Source organism: Leptonychotes weddellii, chromosome 14 (genome assembly GCF_054177405.1).
Source record: "Leptonychotes weddellii isolate Sample4059 chromosome 14, ASM5417740v2, whole genome shotgun sequence".
Classification (NCBI taxonomy): Eukaryota; Metazoa; Chordata; class Mammalia; order Carnivora; family Phocidae; genus Leptonychotes; species Leptonychotes weddellii.
In genome coordinates this window covers 48,694,514-48,719,761 of record NC_138382.1, presented here as the reverse complement: position 1 = coordinate 48,719,761, position 25,248 = coordinate 48,694,514, and the positions used below count along the sequence as shown (strand labels likewise).

At 40.4% G+C, this 25,248-nt stretch overlaps 1 protein-coding gene across 6 annotated transcripts in view; it reads left to right on the top strand.

Moving 5' to 3' along the window:
- The window catches only part of GNE (glucosamine (UDP-N-acetyl)-2-epimerase/N-acetylmannosamine kinase), a 326,114-nt gene that overhangs the window by 283,682 nt on the left and 17,184 nt on the right, over positions 1-25,248 (top strand). For 2 of the 6 annotated variants that reach the window (XM_081803178.1, XM_081803173.1), the window contains exons 1-3: positions 9,545-9,566; positions 14,805-15,010; positions 21,649-22,100. In XM_081803178.1, coding sequence (XP_081659304.1) covers positions 14,847-15,010; positions 21,649-22,100 — 616 coding nt within the window. In that variant the 5' untranslated portion in view covers positions 9,545-9,566; positions 14,805-14,846. Of the gene's footprint in view, positions 1-7,310; positions 7,399-9,118; positions 9,255-9,544; positions 9,567-14,799; positions 15,011-21,648; positions 22,101-25,248 lie in introns of those variants that run through there. The other 4 variants (XM_081803176.1, XM_081803177.1, XM_081803175.1 and 1 more) reach the window with 3 other exon arrangements.

Below are 25,248 nucleotides of genomic sequence, written 5' to 3'. Positions count from 1 at the left end.
TTTTTTTTTTTTTTTTAAGATTTTATTTATTTATTTGACAGCGAGAGAGGGAATACAAGCAGGGGGAGTGGGAGAGGGAGCAGCAGGATTCCTGCTGAGCAGGGAGCCCGATGCGGTGCTCGATGCGGGGCTCGATCCCAGGACGCTGGGATCATGACCTGAGCCGAAGGCAGACGCTTAACGACTGAGCCACCCAGGCGCCCCCCACGCGCCCCCCACTACCACTATCTTAATTCAGGTCCCGAAATAGGATTCTTAACTGGTCTGCCTTCTTCTAATCCTACCCCCTCTTTCCAACCCATCTTCCACAATTGTAATGAAGCAAGTCTGATCATGTCACTCTCTGACTTAAAAAATCTCCCAATTTTAATGAGGAGAAAGAAAGCCTGACCTCTTCAGCTTCCAAGACCCTTGCTGATCTGGCCTTACCCCTCATCTTAGCTGCATCTTGTTACTTTCTGCCTCCACACATCTATCCTATAACACCATTATGTTTCTCCCTGTTCTTCAACTCACCATGCTTTTTTTTTTTTTTTAAAGATTTTATTTATTTATTTGACAGAGAGAGACACAGAGAGAGAGGGAACACAAGCAGGGGGAGTGGGAGAGGGAGAAGCAGGCTTCCCGCAGAGCAGGGAGCCCGATGCGGGGCTCGATTCCAGGACCCTGTGATCATGACCTGAGCCAAAGGCAGACGCTTAACGACTGAGCCACCCAGTCGCCCCTCACCATGCTTTTTCACACTTGATCCACTATAAAATCTGAGCAAGAGTGTTGTACTAGTAAGATCACAAGCTTGGTTGCTGGAGGAGGGCAGATGGGGAAATTGAATCCAAGTGACTTGGACCAGCCATGGAGAAAAGAACTGGATGGCAGTGACTTTATTTATTTATTTTTTAAAAAGATTTTGTTTCTTTTAAGTAATCTCTACACCCAGCGTGGGGCTGGAACTTAACAACCCTCAGATCAGGAGTCACATGCTCTACTGACTGAGCCAGCCAGGTGCCCAGCAATGACTCTTTGATAAGAGATATGATGCCCCCATTTCACTCGATGCTTATTAGACGGTATTTCTTACATACATCATGATTCAAGGAACTATCAGGGAGACAAATATATCTAACAGAATGAACTTCAAGGAATTTATGATCTGATGAGAAAAATAGGACATAAAGAGTAACTTATGTAACCGATTTTCTTATAAAACATCAGATCTATTACTTTACAGTCATAAATATGTACATTCAAAGATAGCAGGTTATTCGGAATAAGTATGAAATGAGTAATCAAGACAAGGGCAAGTGCTACAGGCATTTAGAGGAAGAAGAGATTGTTTTGGGATAGGCTGTTCAAATCAGGTTTTACAACAGAGATAGGACCAGAAGCATGAGTAGCATCTAAGTAGCAGGAGGGATGATAGCCTTCTCATTGTGGGGAATGACACAAAGTGAGGCAGAGAAGATCTGTTCAGGGCAAAACGATCTGGGTAGGGGAAAATGTTGGTGACAGGAACAGGTCAGGGTGTGATTGTGGGGGACTTTAAATCCAAAGTTGATGTCATAGGCATACCTTACCTAGCAGGGAATGGGGAGCTGAAGTTATTCTTAAGCAAAGAAATGACTTAATGAAAGCAGTCCTTTAAGGGGATTCATCAGGCAATAGTGTGCAGGGCAGATTACAAAAGCAAGGGGGCATAGGCTGGAAGAACAAATGGAAACACAGTAATTTAGGTCTAAGATGCCATATTTTCTCAATTCTAAGACACTGTTGACGTAACAGAGTTCATAATAAAAAACTCTACATTAAATGCCTACATTGATTATAAGATAAATCTTGACTTTAGGTGTGAAAATCATAAAAATATAGGCATTTCAGAATTAAGAAAATAACAGGATGAACTAAGGTAGTGATGATAGGAATGGTAGGAATGGGAAGGAAGAGTAGCTGTAAACCGCCCCCCCCAAAACAAAACACCCAAAACTATTTTGAAGAAGTTGAGACATTGGATGTTAAAAGTCAGAGAGAAGATTAAAATATGACTCAGTGATTTTGAGTCTGCATGAAAGTGGCAAATTGGTACCATTAACAGACATGGGGAAGTCAAGAGGAAAAAAACTGAACTAAATTTTATATATTGAGTTTGAGGTGAGGAAATATCTAGCAGGCAATTGAGATATGGGCCTAGAACTAGGAAGAGAGATCAGGCTAGCGTATGCATCCAAGGAATTATCTACACAGAAGTCAAAATGGAAGACTTGAGAGTGAATGAAATTCTGAAGAACGGAATATGTAGAGGACCAGGGGCAGATATGTAATCCTTAGGAAATACCCACATTTAGAGACAGGAAGCAGGGTAGGGAAGAAAAGCAGAAATGATGTGACGGGTTGGATTAGATGCATTCCAGGGTAGGGGCATGAAAGTCATGAGAAGAGAAAGGTTGAGGCTTATGTTCATGCTTAGGATTTATAGACATTAATTATGTGTATTTGGATGTCTTTTTTTTTTTTTTTTTGGAAGGGTGGGGTAGGGCCCAGTGCAGAGTCCAATCTCACGACACTGAGATCATGACCTGAGCCAAAATCAAGAGCTGGATGCTTAACTGACTGAGCCATCCAGGCACCCCATGTATTTGGATGTGTCTTAAGCATTCACAGAGGTTAAGCCCACTAAAGTGCTCCAAAGGAATGTCCATGTGGGACTCCACCTTCATCCTTAGCTTCATGCTGACTACCAGATGTGGGCTATTCCTCAGCTCCAGGGGTTTTGGATCAGTACTTTGGCTGGTTCCTCAGCCTCTATTGAAAAATCATGAAATTTTTCCAAAGGCTTGTTGCTGGTTTTGAGTGCTATTGATCTTAGCTAGGTCCTTTCAAGTCCAAAAGAACATTCTTCTCACATAACTCTTTCATGAGCAGTTATTTAAAACATAATTTTGTTGACCTAACTTTTTATAACAGAGTCAAAGTTAAACTAGTTTTAAGTACTTTTCCAGTTCTTCTGGAATAGCTGTGCAAATTAAACTTTCTGAACTCCAATTAGTCAGGGATGGCTGAGCTCTCTCTGGCTTACCTCATTTCCCTAGCAGACAGAGAAGAAATACAATTATTTACCGGTTTGAAATATGATACTTTCATAGCTCATAAAGAAAAATACACTTAAAAATCCCACTAAAGGGGCGCCTGGATGGCTCAGTCGGTTAAGCGACTGCCTTGGGCTCAGGTCATGATCCTGGAGTCCTGGGATCGAGTCCCGCATCGGGCTCCCTGCTCGGCAGGGAGTCTGCTTCTCCCTCTGACCCTCCTCCCTCTCATGCTCTCTGTCTCTCATTCTCTCTCTCTCAAATAAATAAATAAAATCTTTAAAAACAACAACAACAACAAAAAATCCCACTAAAGGGCAACCTTTCACAAAAACAAAAACATAGTCATTGTATTTATTTGTACTTTTCTTCTGTAATTGGGAGAGCTGGCCTAGGGATGGCTCTCACCAGCAGAGGTGCTTTAAAAAACTGATTGGCTGACATAATAAACGGATCAGTAATTGAGGCTAGGAAGAGTGATTAAATGGTCCCGAAATATGAATTTCAAAAGGCTTCTTTTCTTGTTATAAATATCTTAATCACTACCTTTGTAAGCATATCTGTCAGTCTCATGCTCTTGCAAACCTGAAGTTGACACATAAAGTTTAGGATGTTACTGAACTATTTTCAATGTAACCTTAATCCTTACATGCTCTTCCTAAAGGGGAAAGAATTGCTTTCCCATCTATGTCATCATCAGTGCAACAAGAGCAGTTCTGTCTGTTCTGGGGAGGAGCCTATATGACTTGGTTGGGCTCTCATCAATCTGACTTATGCAGTGATATCTGGTTTGTAAGATGTGTTTTATCTTCTTTACACACTCAAGAGGTTCTGGCAATTAAAAGTGTTGTGCCTGAGATATAGAGTGGGGTGAGGGGAACAGTTAACAAAAGGATATTTATTAAACAGAAAAGTCCAGCTTAAGATGGTGATTAGTTGCTCAATTTTTTCCATGTTTTGATTTCTTCATGAAACTGGCGAAGGGCAGGAATGGCAGGTACACGGCACCATCCCTGCCTTCGTCCCACCCTCCCCGAAAAAACACACAGCTGATATACCACAAGATTTTTTTCCTTTGAACTCAGCCTCAGAGTCGTTTTCCACACAGTTCTCTAGGAAGCCACTCCCAATTGGTTGGAGTTGGGAGTTGAAATAATGGGGTTGGGGATTCTTCCTGGTTTACAGTTTTGGTGTTAGTATGATCTGATTGCAAGGAACAGGGCACCTTAAGAAACACAGGGTTTTTAAAGGATTCACATGGGTTAAAGTTGTTTAGGATCCAAGTCAAGTCAGGGACTGGATTCTCTCCCTACAGCCCACCTGTTCTACCTTCTATAGCATATCTGTTGTGTCTGTGTTTTTGTTCCTCATTTTCCACTTCACTCCCAACTGGCCAGTCCTCCCTGTATTCCACAGCCTAAATGCTTCAGAGAAGTAGTTTAACATGCTTAATCAATACCATTGTGTCTGTTACTAAGCACAGCTTTGGTGCTAGATCTTTCCATGGGTCATGGATAGGCAGCCCTTGCATAGACAGCCCATAGACACTGGCAATGTTTTCTTTCTTTCTTTTAGTGGTAGTTATCCAAGTATGTTCACTTCATGAAAATTCAGAATTCAACACATACTTATTATGTGCAGTTGTCTTTGTTACACTTTCATGAAAGTTTATTTTTTAAAAAAGGGCCAAACTGATCTCATTTTCTTTTTTGAAGGCTTTATAAAATTAGTACATCAGGAGACTGTCATAGACATTGTATACCTTGAGTTTATTTTATTTATTTTAATTTTAAAAATATTTTATTTATTTATTTATGAGAGAGAGAGGGATAAGCAGACTCCACGGAGCATGGAGCCCCAAAAAGACCCTACACAGAGCCTGCGAGGTGTGTGTGGGGGTGGCTCATGTGGCTCAATCCCGCGACTCTGAGATCACCACCCCAGAGGAAATCAAGAGTCACTCAACTGACTGAGCCACCCAGTCTCCCCTGTATATCTTGATTTTAAAGGAGATATCTTTAAAAGTCTCTTAAAGACGTTTATATAAGCAATTCAGAGGGATGTGGCCTCGATAACAGAAGAGTTATATGAGTTCTTAACTAGGGGAACAGCATCCCCAAAAATTGATGAGCAACCTGAAGATAGGTTTCTATCATAAGAAAGGCTCTGTTTAGTATAAAGAGGAAATTCAGGGTAGTGGCTAAACATGTGGGATCAAAGGCTGGGTTCTTCTGCTTAACAACTGTGTGGCCTTGGGCAACTTTCTCTTTTGTGCTTCAGTCTTCCTATCTATAAATGGGAGTGATAGAATGTATATCTTAAGGTTGTTAGGAGTACTGAGGGTATATAAATAAAGTGTTTAGAATAGTAGAGTACTAATACATGGGTAGACTTTATAGAGAGGCAGAGTACTTTATAATTAAACCACCAAATAAAAGAGCAAGATAAGTCCCTATTAGAAGAAATGTTCCTAAAGTGGTCAGATGAACATCTGTCAGGGATGCTTTAGAGAGGTCTCTGCCTTTGATGAAAAGGTTGGGTTAGATGATCTTTTAAGATTTAGGATTCTCTGATATCCCAATTATGCCACAAATGTTTGAAGTTGTAATTCTGCTTATGGAGTAATCTATAGAAAATTTGATTTTATTATATTATAAAGCTATAAGTACTTTTTTGCAACTTCTAGAGCTCTCAGATTAAAGCCAAAGGAAACCAAACCAAACATACAAAACATAATGACTTGGGAAGATTTTTGATATGTTAATTCACACTGTTAAATAACAAAGTAACAGAGATCTGGAAATGTAATATTACCTATAGAAATGTGATCAGAAAAAGCCAAAAGAAAATGCCTCCTAGAGCTCCTTGTTGCAACGTCATCTCAAGAGAACATAGAGAAAAATTCTAAAAAAGAAGGTCATTGCATTAATTTCATTTTCATTTCAAGGTTAAATGATTCCATGAACACAGAACTACTCGAACTATATACAGAAATACGAAGTTTTCAATATTGGTCAAATATAAAGTCTACAAGTGGCTTAATAAAGTGCACAAATTCTCAAAATTCTATTATCTTTATTAAAAGTATTTGTATTTCTTTTTTTTTTAAAAGATTTTATTAATTTATTTGACAGAGAGAGACACAGCGAGAGAGGGAACACAACCAGGGGGAGTGGGAGAGGGAGAAGCAGGCTTCCCGCGGAGCAGAGAGCCCGATGCGGGGCTCGATCCCAGGACTCTGGGATCATGACCTGAGCCGAAGGCAGACGCTTAACGACTGAGCCACCCAGGTGCCCCAAAAGTATTTGTATTTCTAGTTACATTTTTTCCTAGTTATAATCTTAAGCATTAAATATTTAAAAAATATATAGTACTTGTACATAAAAAAAGTACAGACATCTTAAGTATACAATTTGAATTCTAATAAACTAACCATACCCATGTAATAAGCACCTAGATTTTTAAAAAACTGAACATTAACACTGTTTTTAAAATTAATTTTTCTTAACTTTTAAGAGAAAAAAATTGGTGTTCTTTTCTGGATATTTGGTGGTATGGCATGTAACTTTATTATTTTTTTAAAGATTTCATTTTAAAGTTAAGTAATCTCTACACCCAGTGTGGGGCTCCAGCTCACAACCCCGAGATCCAGAGTCACAAGCTCCATCAACTGAGCCAGCCAGGCACCCCTAGCATGTAACTTTAAAAGCAATATAACCATCTTGAACATTTCCTGGGAGTTTCGATACCACTTGTAGTAGGCAAAATAGCTCCCCAGAGAGAGCCATGTCTTAATCCCTAGAACTTGTGAATGTTTACTTATATAGCAAAAGAGACTTTGTAGATGTGATTAAACTAAGGATTTTGAGATGGGAAGTTTATCCTGGACTAAGTGGACCCAATGTAATCACAAGGGTCTTAAGTGAAAGAGGAGAAGAGTCACAAGAGATGTGACAAGGACAGCAGAGGTCAGAGGAGCCACAAGCAAAGGAATGAGGGTAACCTGTAGCCAAGGAAAGGCAGACCCAATGATACCTTAAAAAAAAAAAAACCAAACTGACATATATTTGACATAAAACATTGTATGTTAGTTTCAAGTGTACAACATTATTATTATTATTTTTTAAAGATTTTATTTATTTATTTGACAGAGAGAGACACAGTGAGAGAGGGAACACAAGCAGGGAGAGTGGGTGAGGGAGAAGCAGACTTCCTGCCAAGCAGGGAGCCCGATGTGGGGCTCGATCCCAGGACCCTGGGATCATGACCTGAGCCGAAGGCAGACGCTTAACGACTGAGCCACCCAGGCACCCCAAGTGTACAACATTATTTGATATATGTATATATTGTGAAGTGATCACCATTATGTTTAGCTAACATCCATCACCACACAGTTACAATTTTCTTTTCTTATGATGATACTGACATTGTTACTTTGATTTTAGCCGGGTGAAACCCATTTCAGACTCCTGGCCTCCAGAACTGTAAGATAATACATTTGTTTTTAGCCACTAGGTTTGAGGTAATTTGTTATAGCAGCCATAGAAAACTAATACAGTCTCTTGTGAATCTGTGTCCAGATTCATATATCTTATTGTTCACTTAATAGCTTTATATAGCTACTTCATAGGCATCTCAAACATATCCCAAATTAAAACTTTATTTTTAACTCCCCAAACCTGGTCACTCCCTCAGCTTTTCTCTCATCTTGGTAAATGGCACCAGTCGCCCAATTACTAATGCCAGACACCTGGATGTCATCCTTGTTTCCTTCCTTTTCTGTCAGTCCCTCATACCTAATCCTTAATTTTCAAATCTGTGTCCAAACTCAATCTCCTATCATCCATTTGAGTTCCACTGCCACCATTTTTTTTACAATTAATTTTATTCTCTTTAATATGGAATATGTGCATGTACTACAAAATACAAACGATATTATAAATCGGTATTCGGTGGAAAAGTCCATCTCCTTCCAGCCCTGTCAATCAGTGGGACCAGTTTTTTATGTATGCTTGCAGACTTTTTTTTTCATTGCCACCATTCTTTCAGTGCCAATCCATTCTCCACATACTAGCCCAAGTAATATTTTAAAAAATCTGTTAGCACTTCCTTACACAAATCCTCTTAAAGTCTGTCCTTTTGTGGCTAATATGACCTTTTAGTAGCTCCAAGCTAGTTGCAGGGGAACTGCTTGTTCATAAGCACTCTGCAAATTACAGCTTCATTATTAATTAAAATACATGAAATGCAAAAGTTTTATTGGATTTGAAATGCAAAAGTTTTATTGGATTTGAAACGCTGGATGAGCTGTTAAATAGTTTCACCTGTGGTAAATTATTTAATGGTTGTAAAAAATGTTTTAATGTTTTGTAACACCAGCTCATTCGAAGTTTGTCATTGGTGACTCGGTGATTTGAAAAGATCATTGAGAAGTCTTTATCAGGCGCCGTGGGAGCCCTCTTCCGCCACCTTTTCTGCGGCTGCCAAGTTCCCCTTTGGACATCCCCGGGCCCGGACTGGTGGGAGGTTCCCTAAAGGGGAGACCTAGGTGGAGCGCCTTATGATCAGCTGCTATCTGCCTTGTTTGGATCATTATCAACACTCCATCAGTCTTCCAGCAGACATGGTCCTGGAGTGGCGAGGCTTTATCTCAAGAGATGGCTCTGGGGCGGACCGGCTGCGCGACAGTATTGTTTTGGTGAGGGCCTACGAAATGCCTGAGGGAACGGAAGGCGTAATTCTCCCTTGGGTGCAAGGCCAAAACAACTACCACGTGTGAGGACCCGGGTTCCCCAGCGTGCGTGCGGCAGCGGAGGAAAACGCGTCGGGGCGGTGAGCACACACTTGCCGGCCCGCCACGACAACGGAAGACACTCCGCCCCCCTCACCCGGCCCCTTCCAGAAACCTTTCGGCAAGAGGGTGGGGCCCGGGCGGGCGCAGCCAATCACAGGGTCGCTCTCAGGTTACGTAAGGGCGCGTTCGCCGATTCGGTGCTGGGGGTAGGCGTGCTGGGGCGTGCGGGGCTGGGGTCGAGACGAGAGTCCTCTACGCGCGTGGCCGACTTGCGGAAGCTGCGGGGGCGGACTTGCGCGGGCCCGCCTTCTGGTGCTGCGTTCAGCTCTCGCCCGCGAGGCGCGGCGGCGGCGTGGGAGGGATCTGCGCGCCAGTGTCTGGTGAGAGCCCCGCGTCGGCCGGGACTCAGGGAACGGGCGGGGGAGAGCATCCTCCGGGCCCCCACGGCCTCCTTCTTTGACCCCTGCCTCGTGGCCTCCGCGGTCTGGCGGAGGCCTCGGACCTCCCCGTGTCCCCAGGCCCGCACAAGACCCGGGCCTCGACTTATCTTCCGCAGGCCTACGTGCCAGGGCCCCTCTGTATTCCTGTCACGGGCTCCGTTTTGTGGCCCATGGAGCAGACAGGTTCATTGCGGGCCCAGGGCGAGTAGCCGGCGGCCCGGAATGACTCCAATCCAGGGGCAGTGCTGTCCGGTAAGGAAGCAGGCTGTCCCTGGGAGATAGTGAGGGTTCTGTTACGGAGGTGCGCAAAGGAAGGCGGCGAGCTCCTTGACAGGTTGCCCTGGGGTGTAAAGGGTTGAACTAAAAGATGATACTGAAGATCTGCGCCTAATCCTGACTACGTTCGGAGTCTGGGCTTCCTTAGAAGTTTGATAGGCGTTTATCTTTTCGCCCAAATCTGAGCACACCCGTTAAATTGTTAGAGCACGATAAAGTATTGTCTTCTCTGAAAGAGAGGAGGGGTGCAGTTTAGCATCTGTAGAGGCTCTGGAAGAAGCCAAAGCAAATTACAGCTCAGGAATAGGTTTGTGAATTTCAGGCCGTTTTTATATAGCCCCTTCTTAATCCTGAGTCTCATCCCCGCTGCACGGAGGGAAGAGTGATCGGTCATGTTCTTTTCATTGCTATGGGGCCTGGCAGGAGCTGGCACAAAGGTCCATGGATGTTAATGATCGGATATTAGGCAAACACTGGATGTGGCAGTATCCTGCGGGCTGGGTTTGATTGTTGGTTCTGGCAATTATTAAATGTGATTTGGGGCAAGTAAATTATTTTGGCTGTACCTCAGTGTCCCCCTCTGTAAAATGGGGCTAGTGAGAGGGCTGTCAGGATGAGATGGTTAATGCTTATGAAGCTCTTAACACAGTGCGTAGCACCTCAGAAATACCTCTCAAATGTTTGCTGTTACGGTTTCCTCTGCTCAGTGATTGCTTGAGCCAAATGTTTGTCTTTTTCCACAGTTGAGTGGAATATTATTCTGGAAAGTGTTGAATACCTTTTGTCAGTATTTAAAATGGTCAGTCTTGAGAGAATGCAGGAAGTGGTCTTTAAGAATTGGGTTTCTCAGAGATTGCCAGTGAATTCAAGATGAAAGCATACTTCTCTGGCATTTATCTGTATTTTAGTTACAATTTTGGAATTGATAGGTGAAATGGGGGCAAATATCCAATTCTCCTGACTTTCTGAGCTTTAGGCTTGAGGGGACTATGGACAACATACCTACTTCATAATACCTGTTTAAAAGAGTTCTTGTTTTTAAGAATGAAAATTTCAAATGTGCTTAAAAGGACAGAAGACAGTATGACACCTTGTACCAGTCACCAAGATTTAACACATATTAATATGTTACCATGTTTGTTTCACAATTCTGCTTATGGTATGATTTTTTAAAAAATAAATGTTAGCTAAAGCCTGAAAAGCCCCATTTTTCTTTTCCTTCCCTCCCTCTCCAAAGGTAACTGCTTTCCTGAGTTGGCGTGGAACTTTAGATCAATAAACAACATACAGTAATGTTTTATAAATTTAAAAAAACTTACAAAAAATGGTACCCTATTGTAACTAACTTTTTAGAATTTGCTGTTTTCCTCTAATGTTCTGTTTCTGAGATTTATTAATATAGACAAATACAGACATAGTCCATACATTTTAATTGCTGTCTGGTATTCCATCATGTAAAAAATCGAGTTTTATATTGTTTGCTTTACATTGTACTTTATGCAACTTAAATTTGTCCTATTACAGTTTAAGTCCATTTTGCCACTCATTATTTTGCCATTTATTCATTCTATACTGGTCATGGGGACTCTGATCATAGTTCTCAGTATAAAAATGTATCTTTGGGTATGACCTCTTATCCAGAGCAAATAGTAATGTATACTGGGCTGAGAAAAAAATTTACTAATTTTGTTTCCGGGGATTCTATTTGGAAAAGTGAACTAGTTAAGATCTTTTATGTGGCCTGGTGTCAGGTACTAGGTTTAAGGTTTCTAAAAATTAGAGACAGGGTCTTTCTCAGTTCTGTGTCTCAGCTTTCTTTATAGTGCTCTGCACAGAGTAGATACTAAATGTTTGTGACATTGATTATTTTTATTTCTGGGTCTCTCATAACCCTTCATATGTTTAAAGAGATGGCCAGCAATTTTCAAAACTTTGCACTTTTAGTTTTGATATTTCCAGTGACTTTAGACTTTGCCATTTTCCCATTTAATTCAGAAACATACTTAAAAGCATTTTGAAAAGCAAGGTATGCAACATCAGTTTGTAGAATGTTATCAGTTGTATAATATATGCTGTATGTATTTATAAGCAAATACATCTGTATTTATATATGCATGGTTTACCTATAAAAGTATAGATGAGAAACTAGTAACTCATAGCTTCCAGGGAGAAGTATGTGGCTGGGGAACACAGATGAGAAGACTGTTTGCTATATAGCCTCTTGTGATTTCTCAGTTTTAAACCATGCGAAAGTACTCCCTAAGAAAAAGTTAAAATTATTTTTAAAAACCCCAAACTTCTCTCCTTAAAGAGGCATTTTACCATATTTTAAAGACTTAAGTTCTTTCCTGAAAAAAACTTTGGTCTTAGTAACATTTTTGCCTTTTCATAGTTGGTTTATTTGGCTAGCTTACTCTGTTTTGGTAGAATAACCTTTGAGTTACTTGGTGAATACTAAACATTTTAGTATTGTGAGGCAGAGTTTATGTTCTTTTAAAATAAAAACAAATTGACCAACCATGAATGATTTGCCTCACCCAGCAAGTTGAATATCACCAACAATTTATTCAGCTCAAATTTAATGATCAGTGAAGGAAGGATTATTTATTTATTTATTTTTAAGATTTTTTTTTTTTAAAGATTTTATTTATTTATTTGAGAGAGAGAATGAGATAGAGAGCATGAGAGGGGGGAGGGTCAGAGAGAGAAGCAGACTCCCTGCTGAGCAGGGAGCCCACGTGGGACTCGATCCCGGGACTCCAGGATCATGACCTGAGCCGAAGGCAGTCGCTTAACCAACTGAGCCACCCAGGCGCCCCAAGATTTTATTTATTTATTTGAGAGAGAGAGAATGAGAGACAGAGAGCATGAGAGGGAGGAGGGTCAGAGGGAGAAGCAGACTCCCTGCCGAGCAGGGAGCCCGATGCGGGACTCGATCCCGGGACTCCAGGATCATGACCTGAGCCGAAGGCAGTCGCTTAACCAACTGAGCCACCCAGGCGCCCCAGGAAGGATTATTTATAAGAACATTTAAGACAACCATTTTTGGAAAAATATTTTTGTCTTTAATGATTAGGGAGTGCTTAGATCTAATGAATACAACTCTCTTGACAGAATGCCTATATCATTATATCATAAATGCTTTCTGTTGGGTGGAATTGCTTTTACTGGAGATTGTTGAGTTCAGAATGGGCCTAATGATGGGGCAGTTTGTGTACTCACAGAAGTTTGAGCCTAATAGAGATGAGATGGCAGCCGATGAGATTTCCAGTGGGTTTTAGAGTTTACACTGATCTAAAGGGCAGCTCCCCTTCTACTGGCATCCTTACTCAAGCTTCTTTGTATTCCTGATTGCAAATTCTAAATATTGACACACTTCCTGAAGCAAAAGCATTGAATCTGTGAGGTGGAATTTTACATTGATATAGAGAAGTTTAAATGCTCCATAAAACATCTCTTATCCCTTGCCCCTGATTTTTACTTTGAATGAAGGGTATAGATGGCGGGAGGGAGGGCGGGCGTGGGCAGAGAAGTTGAGCAAAAGTATATATGTGTTTGGTAGGGCCATAGTGCTCAGAGGAAGGCAGCAGCTAAAAGGGGTGAGGTGAAGAGGAACTGAAGTTTATGTAGAGGTTTTAACAAAGCGGCAACACTTAGACTGAGTTTTGAAGATGAGGAGGAGCCCAGGCCAGAGGGAAAGGAAGTTTTACCTAGAGGTGCATACGTCTAGAGAGGCACAGAGATTTGGAGACTCACTGGTTGAACGCAGGTACTTGGTATGGCTTTGGCACAGAGTAAGGGTAATTGTAGGTCAAGGAGAAGTGGTTGGAAAGATGGGATAGGTCCAGATCAGATTTGGACTTTATTCATAGGTTGTGTATTCTGTTGAGCATGATAATCAAATTTGTGAACTTTGGAAAGATCACTCTGAAAGTCTGTGGGAGGCAGGGCAAGACTAGAGATAGGCAAACTACTTTGGCAGTTGTTAACAATGGTTCAGACCTAAAATGAGAGGTTAGACTAGGGGGTGTCCTGGTAGGGATAAAGAGGAGGAGCTAGATTTGAAAGATATTCAGGAGGTGGAGGGGTGCCTGGGTGGCTCAGTCAGTTAAGCGTCTGACTCCATCTCAGCTCTGGTCTTGATCTCAGGGTTGTGAGTTCAAGCCCTGCATTGGGCTCCACGCTGGGCATGGAACCTACTTAAAAAAAAATTTCAGGAGGTGGAATTGACAGGGTTTAGGAGGTACAGAGTAAGGGACGGAGAAGACAAGGATGTTAAGGGTCAAGGCATTTGGATGAATGGAAGTTCATAACTGAGTTAGAGAACAAGGAAGGAGGAACAGAAATGAGGAAAAAAATAAGTTCGGTTTGGGCCATTGACTTTAAGGTGTGTATGGGTCAGGAGATACCTGGTAGGCATTTGGAATTGTCCGAAGTTTGTAGGCAATGGCTATAGGGACTAATGAGGCCTTGAAGGTAGGGTTTTTTATTTTTTCTCTTCCTCAACACTAATCACGGTGCTTTGTATATAGTGGGTATTTAGTGTGAGGGTGAATAGATCTTATCCCTTATAAGATGTGATCTTGAATCTTGGGGAAGTAATTTCCTCTCTCAAGACATGTGTTTCCCTTTCTGTAAGAGAGGGAGTTGAACTAGATCAGTTGTTTTCAGTAGTCTGGTATGTTGGGATCAGTTGTGAGGTATGGTGAGTAATTTCTAACTAATAAAGAGCTGATGTTTGCTTGCCTTTTAAATGGGAGCTGATCTATGTCACTGTTTCTTAATTGCATTCCAGTGTGTTTTCTTAAGTGTGAGAGAAAGGGGCAGAATTAGTTGGCAGGAATTTCCTAGCTCTGGATAGACCAGTGGGAGTGTCACATAGCAGCAGGGGTGGAAAAAAAGGTTAAGAAGCACTGTATTAAATGGTGGTTAAAAGGCTTAGAACTAGGGGCGCCTGCGTGGCTCAGTTGTTAAGCATCTGCCTTCGGCCTAGGTCATGATCCCAGGGTCCTCGGATCGCATCGCGCTCCCTGCTCTGCAGGAAACCTGCTTCCCCCTCTCCCACTCCTCCTGCTTGTATTCCCTCTCTTGCAGTGTCTCTCTCTGTCAAATAAATAAAATCTTAAAAAAAAAAAAAAGGCTTTAGAAAATTCTGTGTTTATGTCTACGACGTATCATTCTGTTGATAAATAATTTTTATTTTTGCAACTTTAGGAACTCTATTTTAATAACCTCTCAAAACAAAAGAAACAAGTCATGGAGAAGAATGGGAATAACAGAAAGCTTCGGGTTTGCGTTGCTACTTGCAACCGTGCTGATTATTCTAAACTTGCCCCGATCATGTTTGGCATTAAAATGGAACCTGAGTTCTTTGAACTTGATGTGGTGGTACTTGGCTCTCACCTGATAGATGACTACGGGTAAGATGAAAGCATTTTCTTACGATATTCTTCATTGCAACATGGTGTACTAGAGAGAGCTTGGATCTTGTGGCCATGTGGACCTATCTTCAAATCCCGGTTCTCCCTCTTAGTTTTTATATGGCCTTGGAGAAGTTGCATCTTCAGGTTCCTCAGTTATAAAATGGAGTGAAAACCTATGGTGTAGGTTACTGTGAAGAATGGAGGCAGTGATAGAAAGTGGCCATCGCAGTGTAGCTGCTTAATAGGTGCTTGATAAACGATAGCTATAAATATTTTTATTATTACTTGTTACATTCGGGAGAAATGCCACTTATAAATATATGTTGTGTGACTCTAATAATGTAACTTCCTGTAATATGTTTTGTGAGTTCTAATGGTACTACTTTCTTAAAACTCGTGTATAGATTGACAGCATACAAAGTAGTAGATATGAAACAAGATTTTAAAAATCTAATTTACAAGATAAATTTGAATGTTATATTGCCATTGGTATTTATTTTGGTGTTTGTCATTAGGTTTGTTATTGGTCACAGTCTAAATCTGAAAAATGAAAGTTGGGAAATCTTTGAGGGAACAGAATGTTTAAACCAAAAATGAACATTCATTTTGTTCTGGGTAATAAAGTGGCATTTAGTGCACTCTTGTGGCATAAAAACATAATGCAGCTTCCAAAGATGGTCAGTAATACCATATTATATATGAAAGAAGCTTGTGTTAAAGTAAAATTGCCTTTTCAGACTATTCTGTAAAAGCAAGGCAATAACAACAACAAAAGCAAACAAAAACCTGCCTCTAAAAACCAGTTTCCTCTAAGAAAATACTTAAAGGGTAGAGGAGAAACTGATGCATAGCTCAAAAATCCATAGGTTTTAAAAATATGAAATGAATTCTGGCTATCTAAGAAAATCCACTGGGTTTTCTTACATAGGACAAAGTAGAAGGAAAATTTTAGCTAGAGCCTGAAATGAAGTGTGTGTTCTTTTACTTCTTTGAGAAAAGTTTGATGGGAAGATTAGTAGAACAGAGGCTCTCAAGGAAATTGTGTTGCGTTTTCCTGTCTGCCACAGTAAGTAAGAGTGGAAAGGCAGTATTTGTCTCGTGAGACTGTTAAATAGGACTCTTGACTGGTACTTAATGGAAAAGTCATGTAAAGTACATTCTAACATAAGTTGGTTGCTACTGGGAGAGGAACTGGATGACTGGGAGACAAAAGTGAGAGGGTAGCCTTTTCACTAGAGAACCTTTTGTATCTTAAATTTTAAACCATGTGCATGTATTATCTGTATTTCAAACACATTAAAACAAAAAAATAAGCTACCCTCTATTTCAACTACTGTATACTTAAAAAAACCAGCATTTTTATACTCTTTAAGAACTGGGTGAAAAAGGAAATCAAATAAGTAACAACAGACTAGTTAGAAATTCATTTGTTCATTTATTTCATGTGAGTACGTGATACAAAATATTAAAACATTTTAGAGTAATTTTAGGTCTACAGCAAATTTGAGCAGAAGGTACCGGCGTTACCCTGTATACCTCTCTGCCTCCACACATGCCTAGTATCCCCCATTATCAGTGTTAGCCCTCCACCTCCAGGGGTACATTTCTTGACATTACATTTTGAGAGAGAGAGCATGCGCGTGCACGCAAATGTGGGGAGGGGGGCAGAGGGAGTCCTAAACAGGCTCCACACGCAACATGGAGCCCAATGCGGAGCTTGATCTCATGACCCCAAGATCATACCTAGCTGAAATCAAGAGTCCAATGCTTAACCGACTGAGCCACCCAGGCACCCACCCAGGTGGTGTAAATTCTGTATGTTTGGACAAATGTATAATGACTCGTATCTACCATTATAGTGTCAGAATTGTTTCACTGCCCTAAAAATGTGTTCTATAACTATCTCCATAGATTTTACCATCTCTGTAGATTTGCCTTTTCCAGAATGTCATGTAGTTGGAATCATATAGTATGTAGCCACTTCAGATTGGTTTCTTTCACTTAGTAATATGCATTTAAGTCTCCATGTTTCCATATATTTCCGTGGCTTGATAGTCCTTTTATTTTATTTTATTTTTTTAATAATTTATTTATTTGAGAGAGAGTGGGAGAGAGAGAGAACAAGAGCAAGGGGAAGGAGCAGAGGGAGAGGCAGACTCCCTGCTGAGCAGGGGGTCCGATGCGGGACTCGATCCCAGGACCCTGGGATCATGACCCGAGCTGAAGGTAGACAATTAACCGACTGCACCCAGGCGCCCTTGATAGTCCTTTTTAGCACTGAATAGTCCATTTTCTGGATTTACCATAGTTTACTTATTCATTCATGTACTTGGGTATCTTAGTTACTTGCAAGTTTAGGCATTTATGAATAAAGCTGCTGCAAATATCCGTTTTTCAGTTTTGTGTGGACATAAGTTTTTTAGCTCCTTTGGGAAATACCAAGGAACCTGACTGCTGGCTTGTGTGGTAAGAATATCTTTAGTTTTATAAGAAACCACTGAGCTGTCTTCCAAAGTGGCTGTATCATTTTGTATTCAGGCCATCAATGAGTGAGTGTACCTGTTGCTCCACTGTGCTTGTCAGCATTTGGTGCTACACACCATTCTGATAGGTGTGTAGCAGTATCTGTTTTAATTTGCATTTTCATGATGACGTATGATGTGGAGCATCTTTTCATATGCTTATCTGCCAATTTTACATTATCTTTTGTGAGGTGTCTGTTAAGGTCTTTAAGGTCTTTAGTTCATTTTTAAGTCAGATTATTTAAAAAAATTTTTTTTAATAAAATACAAAAAGGGGTGCCTGGGTGGCTCAATTAAGCGTCTGACTCTTAATTTTGGATTAGGTCATGATCTCAGGGTCATGAGATCAAGTCCCATGTCAGGGTCTGTGCTGGGCGTGGAGTCTGCTTGAGATTCTCCCTCTCCCTCTACAGCCCCCCCCATCGTGCACAAGCAGGTGTGCACTCACTCTTTTAAAAAAAAAAAAAAAAAAGTTGTTTTACTGTTGAGGTCTAAGCCCATGGACCAAACAAATTCTAAGGGAAATTAGAAAAATCTTTTGAACTGAATAATAAATATTATAGTATATCAAAATTTGTGGGTATAGATGAAGGAATGCTTGGAGGAAAAAATACTTCGGGTGAAAAGGAGTTTAGAGGGGCTCCTGGGTGGCTCAGATGGTTAAGCATCTGCCTTCGGCTCAGGTCATGATCCCAGGGTCCTGGGATTGAGCCCTGCATCGGGCTTCCTGCTCAGCGGGGAGTCTGCTTCTCCCTCTCCCTCTATCTACTGCTCCCCCTGCTTGTAATCTCTCACCCTTTCTGTCAAACAAATAAATAAATAAAATCTTTAAATAAAAAAAAAAAGGAGTTTAGAGAGGCACCTGGGTGGGTCAGTCAGTTAAGTGTTTGGCGTTTGAGGTTGTCCTTGGGCTCAGGCAGCCCCACATCAGGCTTTCTGCTCAATGGAGCCTGCTTCTCCCTCTCTCTCTCTGCCCACTGCTCCCCCTGCTTGTGCTCACACTCTCTCTGTCAAATAAATAAATAAAATCTTAAGAAAGTTTAGTTAGTGGTCTGTTTTCACTTTATTAAGCAAGAACAGGATGAGAAAACCCCTAAGTAAGTAGAAGGTAGGAAACGATGAAGAGTGGAAATCAATGACACACAAGTAGATTAAGCAAGAGAATTATACTTAAAAATATTAAGTTGACAAATTCCTAACAGAGCCTAAGAAAAAGGGAACACAGATTACCAATACAAGATGGCAAAGAAGATATCACTACTGATCTGATAGCCATTAAAAGAATAAAAGAATATTAGGCCAACAAAGTTGGCAATCAATTTATATAAACTGGACAAAATCCTTGAAAAAACACTGCTTACCAAAATAACACAGAAGAAATAGAAAATATCTATAGCCCTGTATCAAAGAAATTGAATTCATTATCAAACACTTCCTATAAAAATTTCCCGTAAAAGCGATGTTGTCATTTATGAATTCTATCAAACATTTAAGCAAGAAATAACATCAATCTTCTTAAGTTTTTTTTTTTTAAAGATTTTTTATTTATTTATTTGAGAGAGAGAATGAGAAAGAGAGCACATGAGAGGGAGGAGGGTCAGAGGGAGAAGCAGACTCCCTGCTGAGCAGGGAGCCCGATGCGGGACTCGATCCCGGGACTCCAGGATCATGACCTGAGCCGAAGGCAGTCGCTTAACCAACTGAGCCACCCAGGCGCCCGAATCTTCTTAAGTTTTTAAGTTTAATTCTTGTACAGTTAAAATACAGGATCATATTAGTTTTACAATATAGTGATTCAACAATTCTTTACTCAGAGCTTGTTATAAGTATACTCTTTACTCCCCATGACCTATTCCCACCCCCCTTAACCATCAGTTTGTTTTTTACAGTTAAGAGTCTGCTTCTTGGGGTGCCTGGGTGGCACAGTTGGTTAAGCTTCTCACTCTTGGATTTGGCTCAGATTGTGATCTCAGGGTCATGAGGTCGAGTCCTATGTCGGGCTCCACACTCAGTGCAGAGTCTGCTTGAGTTTCTCTCTCCCTCTCCTGCTACCCCTCCCCCAATTCTCTCTCGTCTCTCTCTCTAAAATAAATCTTTAAAAAAAAAAGTATGCTTCTTGGTTTGTCTCTTTTTTTCCCTTTGTCTGGAAATAACACCAATCTTACATAGACTCTTAGAAAATAGAGGAGCAGGGAATTTTCCCAGATTGTTATATGAAGTCAGCATAATCTTGGGGCGCCTGGGTGGCTCAGTCGGTTAAGCATCTGCCTTTGGCTCAGGTCATGGTCCCAGGGTCCTGGGATCAAGCCCCACGATGGGCTCCCTGTTCAGCAGGGAGTCTGCTTCTCCCTCTACCCCTCCCCCCACATGTGCTTGCTCTTGCTCTCAAATAAAATCTTAAAAAAAAAGTCAGCATAATCTTGATAATAAAACCTGACAAAGACATTGTAAGAAAAAAAATTCAGACTGGTATCCCTTATGAACATAGACATAAAATAAAAAAAAATTAAATCACATCCAGCAATATAAAAAACAGATAATACATCATAACCAAGTGGGTTGATCTCAGGAAAATCAAGATAGATATAACATTTGAAAATCAGTGTTACTCACATATTAACAGAATATAGGGGAAGCACATATGATCATCTCAACAGATGTCAAAAAAGCATTTGACAAAATTAAATCAGTTATGAATAAAAAACACCCAACTCTTAGCAGACTTTGGAATAGAAGGGAAAATCCACAATCTGATAAAGGCCATTGGTGGGAAAACCTATAGCTAACATAAAAGTAAGCTTTCCCCCTGAGGTAGAGAACAAGGTAAGGATTTTTGCTTTCACCACTTCAACTTGTGCTGGACATAACAGCCAGTGTGATAAAGTGAGAAATAGACAAAAAGACATAAAGATTGTCTTTGTTTAGAGACAACATGTTAGTTTTATAGGAAGATTCCAGGGAATCTATAAGATGACTACTAGAACATCCACATGATGTAAAATGATGTATGTAAAGAATCTTTCATGATCTGGGAAAATATTGTATGAAATGGATTAAATAGATGATACAATTGTGTTCTCAACCATGTTAAAATGTACATAAAGTGGCTAGGAAAAAAGGATTTACACTGGTATTGCTGAGTGGTAGGTTTAGGGACGATAATTTTATATTTTCCAATTAAAAATATAAAAATACAGAGTTACATTATATATGTTCTAAATATATATATATATATATTTAGGGGAAAATCCGTATCTTTTAAAATCTATTCATAATAGGAAACCTTGAGGCATTGAGAATTGCTGCTGTTATTGAAGCATGAAACAGACTTGAAATTGTGTTTCATAGCCAAATTTTTTTAATTACAAAAAAATTATGTGAGAGCGAGTGCAGGGGGAGGGGCAGAGAGAGAGGGAGCAGACTCCCTGCTGAGCGCGGAGCCAGACTCCCAGGACTCCTGGATCTTGACCTGAGCTGAAACCAAGAGTTGGCCACTTAAAACTGATTGAGCCACCCAGGCACCCTTCATAGCCAATTTAATGCTGTAAAATCTACAGTTACACCCCATTCAGAATTATGGTGCATTAATGGTACAGTACAAATTCAGAAGATAATTTCCATCGCTCAGAAATTTATATTATAGTGACATGTCAGGTATCCTCATTTCCTTTTTTTTTGTATTAAAAAAAGCACTTTGCTTTTATAAGTAAGTTTTTTTAATTAGGTAGCATATTTCTTATTAAAAAATGTGTAAAAAAGTCAACCACCAAAAACTTTGGTCTCTGTTTTAATAAAAAAAAATTCTCCTTCAGGTGTTTCTCTATCCAGGTATTGACCAGGGCACTAGTGAGACTCTGCAGGTGCTGAATGTGGTACATCTTGATCTGGGCAGTGGCCACAGGGGTATTCATGTAAAATAATCAAGCGATCTGTACACTTATGATCTTTGCTTTTCAGTTTTTGTAAGTTATACTTCAGTTTGTCTATTTTAACGAGTAGATTTTAGAAAATATTTCTCCCTTCAGGGTTGATGTTAGATTGCTTTTTTCATATGTTTTTATGGCCCTGTGTTGAAGAACATTCTCTCATATCTTTATTTCTCTTCTGCTCTAGGAACACATACCGCATGATTGAACAAGATGACTTTGACATTAACACCAGGCTACACACAATTGTTAGAGGGGAAGATGAGGCAGCCATGGTAGAATCAGTGGGCTTGGCCCTAGTGAAGCTACCAGATGTCCTTAATCGCTTGAAGCCTGATATCATGATTGTTCATGGAGACAGGTTTGATGCCCTGGCTCTGGCCACATCTGCTGCCTTGATGAATATCCGAATCCTTCACATTGAGGGTGGGGAAGTCAGTGGGACCATTGATGATTCTATCAGACATGCCATAACAAAACTGGCTCATTATCATGTATGCTGCACCCGAAGTGCAGAGCAACACCTGATATCCATGTGTGAGGACCATGACCGCATCCTTCTGGCAGGCTGCCCTTCCTATGACAAGCTTCTCTCTGCCAAGAACAAAGACTACATGAGCATCATTCGGATGTGGTTAGGTATGTATCAAACTTTATTCAGTCTAATGGTTGTTTTTGTCCTCTTGGGTATGTTTCAGGTTGTTTTTTTTTTTTTTGAAACTATTGTAGGTAGAATATTCCATTAGAATTCGGAAGGCTAAAGTTTTCGTTCATAGATCTCACCCTATGGTATGACTTCACCTCTCTGAGACTCACCTTTTCTGTGGAATAGTCTTAATGGATTGAATTTTTTAAATCTGTGCTATAATTTGGGGCGCCTGGGGTGGCTCTGTCGTTAAGCATCTGCCTTCGGCTCGGGTCAGTGATCCCGGAGTCCTGGGATGGAGCCCCGCATTGGGCTCCCTGCTCAGCGGGCTCCCTGCTCAGCTTGTGTTCCCACTCTCGCTATCTCTCTCTCTCTGTCGACTAAATAAATAAAATCTTTAAAAAAAAAAAATCTGTGCTATAATTTATAGAATGAATGCTTTTAATCCATTAAATATGCTGTGGGTAAATATTTAGTTACAAGGACAGATCCTGATATAACAACAAGGAGGGAAAAACAAGCTACAAAATTACATGTATAATAGGATGCCATTTTAATTAAAACTATAACATAATGGAAAGATTAGGAAGTATGTATACCAAATCATTTATAATGTTTATTTCTGGTTAGTAAGAGTTGTGTGTTTTGGTTTTTGTTTTCCTGTATTTTGTTTTTTGGAGAATGAAAAAACTTTTTTTTTAAAAGACTTATTTATTAGAGAGAGGGGGTGGTGGTGGGAGAGGGGCAAAGGGTAGAGGGAGAGAGCGAGAGAATCCCAAGCTGACTCCATGCTGAGCACAGAGCCCGACTTAGGGCTTGATCCCATGACCCTGAGAGCACGACCTGAGCTGAAACCAAGAGTTGGATGCTTAACTGACTGTGCCACCCAGGTGCCCCTGAAAAAACTATTTTTAATTTTAATGTCTTTCATAAGAGATTGTTGGAATACTCAGATAATGTTGAAAGCAGTAAGCTATAAGTACTTATTAACATGGGGATTGTGGTGATTATAATTAAAGCAAAAGTCATAGTTGTACCGTTAGGATTATCTCTGTAAATAGCCTTAAGTTCTGAAATCTTCACTGATCAATGATCTAGCTTCCTGGAAATTATCTTTTTTGAATAAGAGGCAAAGGAAAGTTTTATAAACAGAATGTCAATTGCTTAATTTATAGTGAGAGTACTATCTAGAGGGCAAATCAAGACCAATCTTAGACATTTGGGACTCTGCTTTTTTAAGAGGTAGATCTATAATATAATGAAATTAATGAATAGAAAATTGATTTAGTGTGGGGCACCTGGGTGGCTCAGTCGGTTAAGCCCCTGACTCTTGATCTCAGCTCAGGTCTTGATCTCAGGGTCATGAATTCAAGCCCTGTGTTGGGCTCCACACTGGGTGTGGAGCCTACTTAAAAAAAATTGATTTAGTGATTGTGTATATATATATTTCTAGCAAGTGGGGGGAGGGGCAGAGGGAGAGAATCTTCAAGCAGACTCCCTGCTGGGTGCAGAGCCCACCATGGGGCTCGAACCCCAAACCCATGAGATCATGACCCTGAGACAAAACCAAGAGCTCAACTGACTGAGCCACCCAGGTGCCCTGTGATTGTGTATATTTTTAATTTAGATCACATTAGAACAGGAAAGGAATAGGGCTTTCCTACTAATGAGTTAATCCAATCTATGTATTTCTTACCGTTGGACAGATATTAGTTATCAAGGAGCCTGTCTAGATAATGCCAATGGAATAAATTCTGTCTTTTCAGGCTCTCCTTTTTGTATGCTTTTTTTTTAGATTTTATTTATTTGAGAGAGAGAAGATGAGCCAGGGGAGGGCCAGAGGGAGAGGGAGAAGCAGGCTCCTGCTGAGCAGAGAGCCCGATGCAGGGCTCGATCCCAGGACCCTGGGATCATGACCTGAGCCGAAGGCAGATGCTTAACCGACTAAGTCACCCCAGCGCCCCTCCTTTTTGCATGTTTCTAAGTATACACTCTTGCATTCTGATTATACTGTTTGCTCTAGATGGATTCTGAAAAACTTAGTATTTCTGAAAAGCTTGTAATGAATAGCAAATAACCCTTATAAAGTAAAATGTGGCAAGATTGTACTTGTGGGGCTTAAGGTTCTACTTGGAACCATTTCAGCAGTTTCTTTATGAAAAGAAGGATGACAAAATAGCAAAAAGTAGATTTTTTTTTTTTAAGCCATTGGAAAAGAAAAGACAATGAGTCTAAGCCACCCACCCCTGCCAGTATGTTTTGTGCAAAACCTGTAACTGCTTCTCCACCTGCAACTTCTGATGGCATCACTCTGCTCATAGGAAGAATAGGATTGGGTAGGCCACTCAGAGCATGCATCTGCGTCATCAGAACATGAATAAATAACAGTCATAGTAAAAATAGTAGCAAAGTTAAAAAGGGGCACCTGGGTAGCCCTGTTAGTTAAACTTCTGACTCTTGATTTCAGCTCCAGTCATGATCTCAGGGTCGTGAGGTTGGGCCCTGCGTCTGGCTCTGTGCTGGGCATGGAGTCTGCTTAAGATTCTCTCTCGCTCTCCCTCTGCCCCTCCCCCTCCCCCTCTAAAAAAAAAAAAAAGTTAAAAAGACTTGTTAAATTCCTAATAATGAAAGAAATACCACAGTAAATAGAGAACTTTACAACATGAAACAAAATGATGATACCTTAGGGTTGTGTAGAAGGGCTGAGTGAGACAAAGCAGAGTGACGTCAGAAGTTGCACATTGAGGAGCAAGAGGTTTCCTGTTTGGTCTCTTCCTTCCAGTTCCCACCAATGAGAAAATGCAGTAGCCAAGAGACATAAACCTTAGAAGGTGGGAGGGTGTCTCTAGGAAGGAAATGATCCTACGCACTACAGGGAAATAGCCATTACTGGTTTTTCTTGTTCTCTTATTTATGTTAGCTATGCATTAAAGTAATCTTGAGCTTCATCAATTCATTAATATTGTTGATAATTCATTAGAAACACTGGTTAGAAATGGGGAAGATTTACATTTTTCTAATGCTTTTAAATATTTTGGATTTTAAAGCAACAGATTCTTGTGACTACTGCTTAAAGTTATATATTTTTGTTTGTGGTAGCAAGCGCCTTTGTAAAATGTTAACTTTGCTAGATTCCTGGAC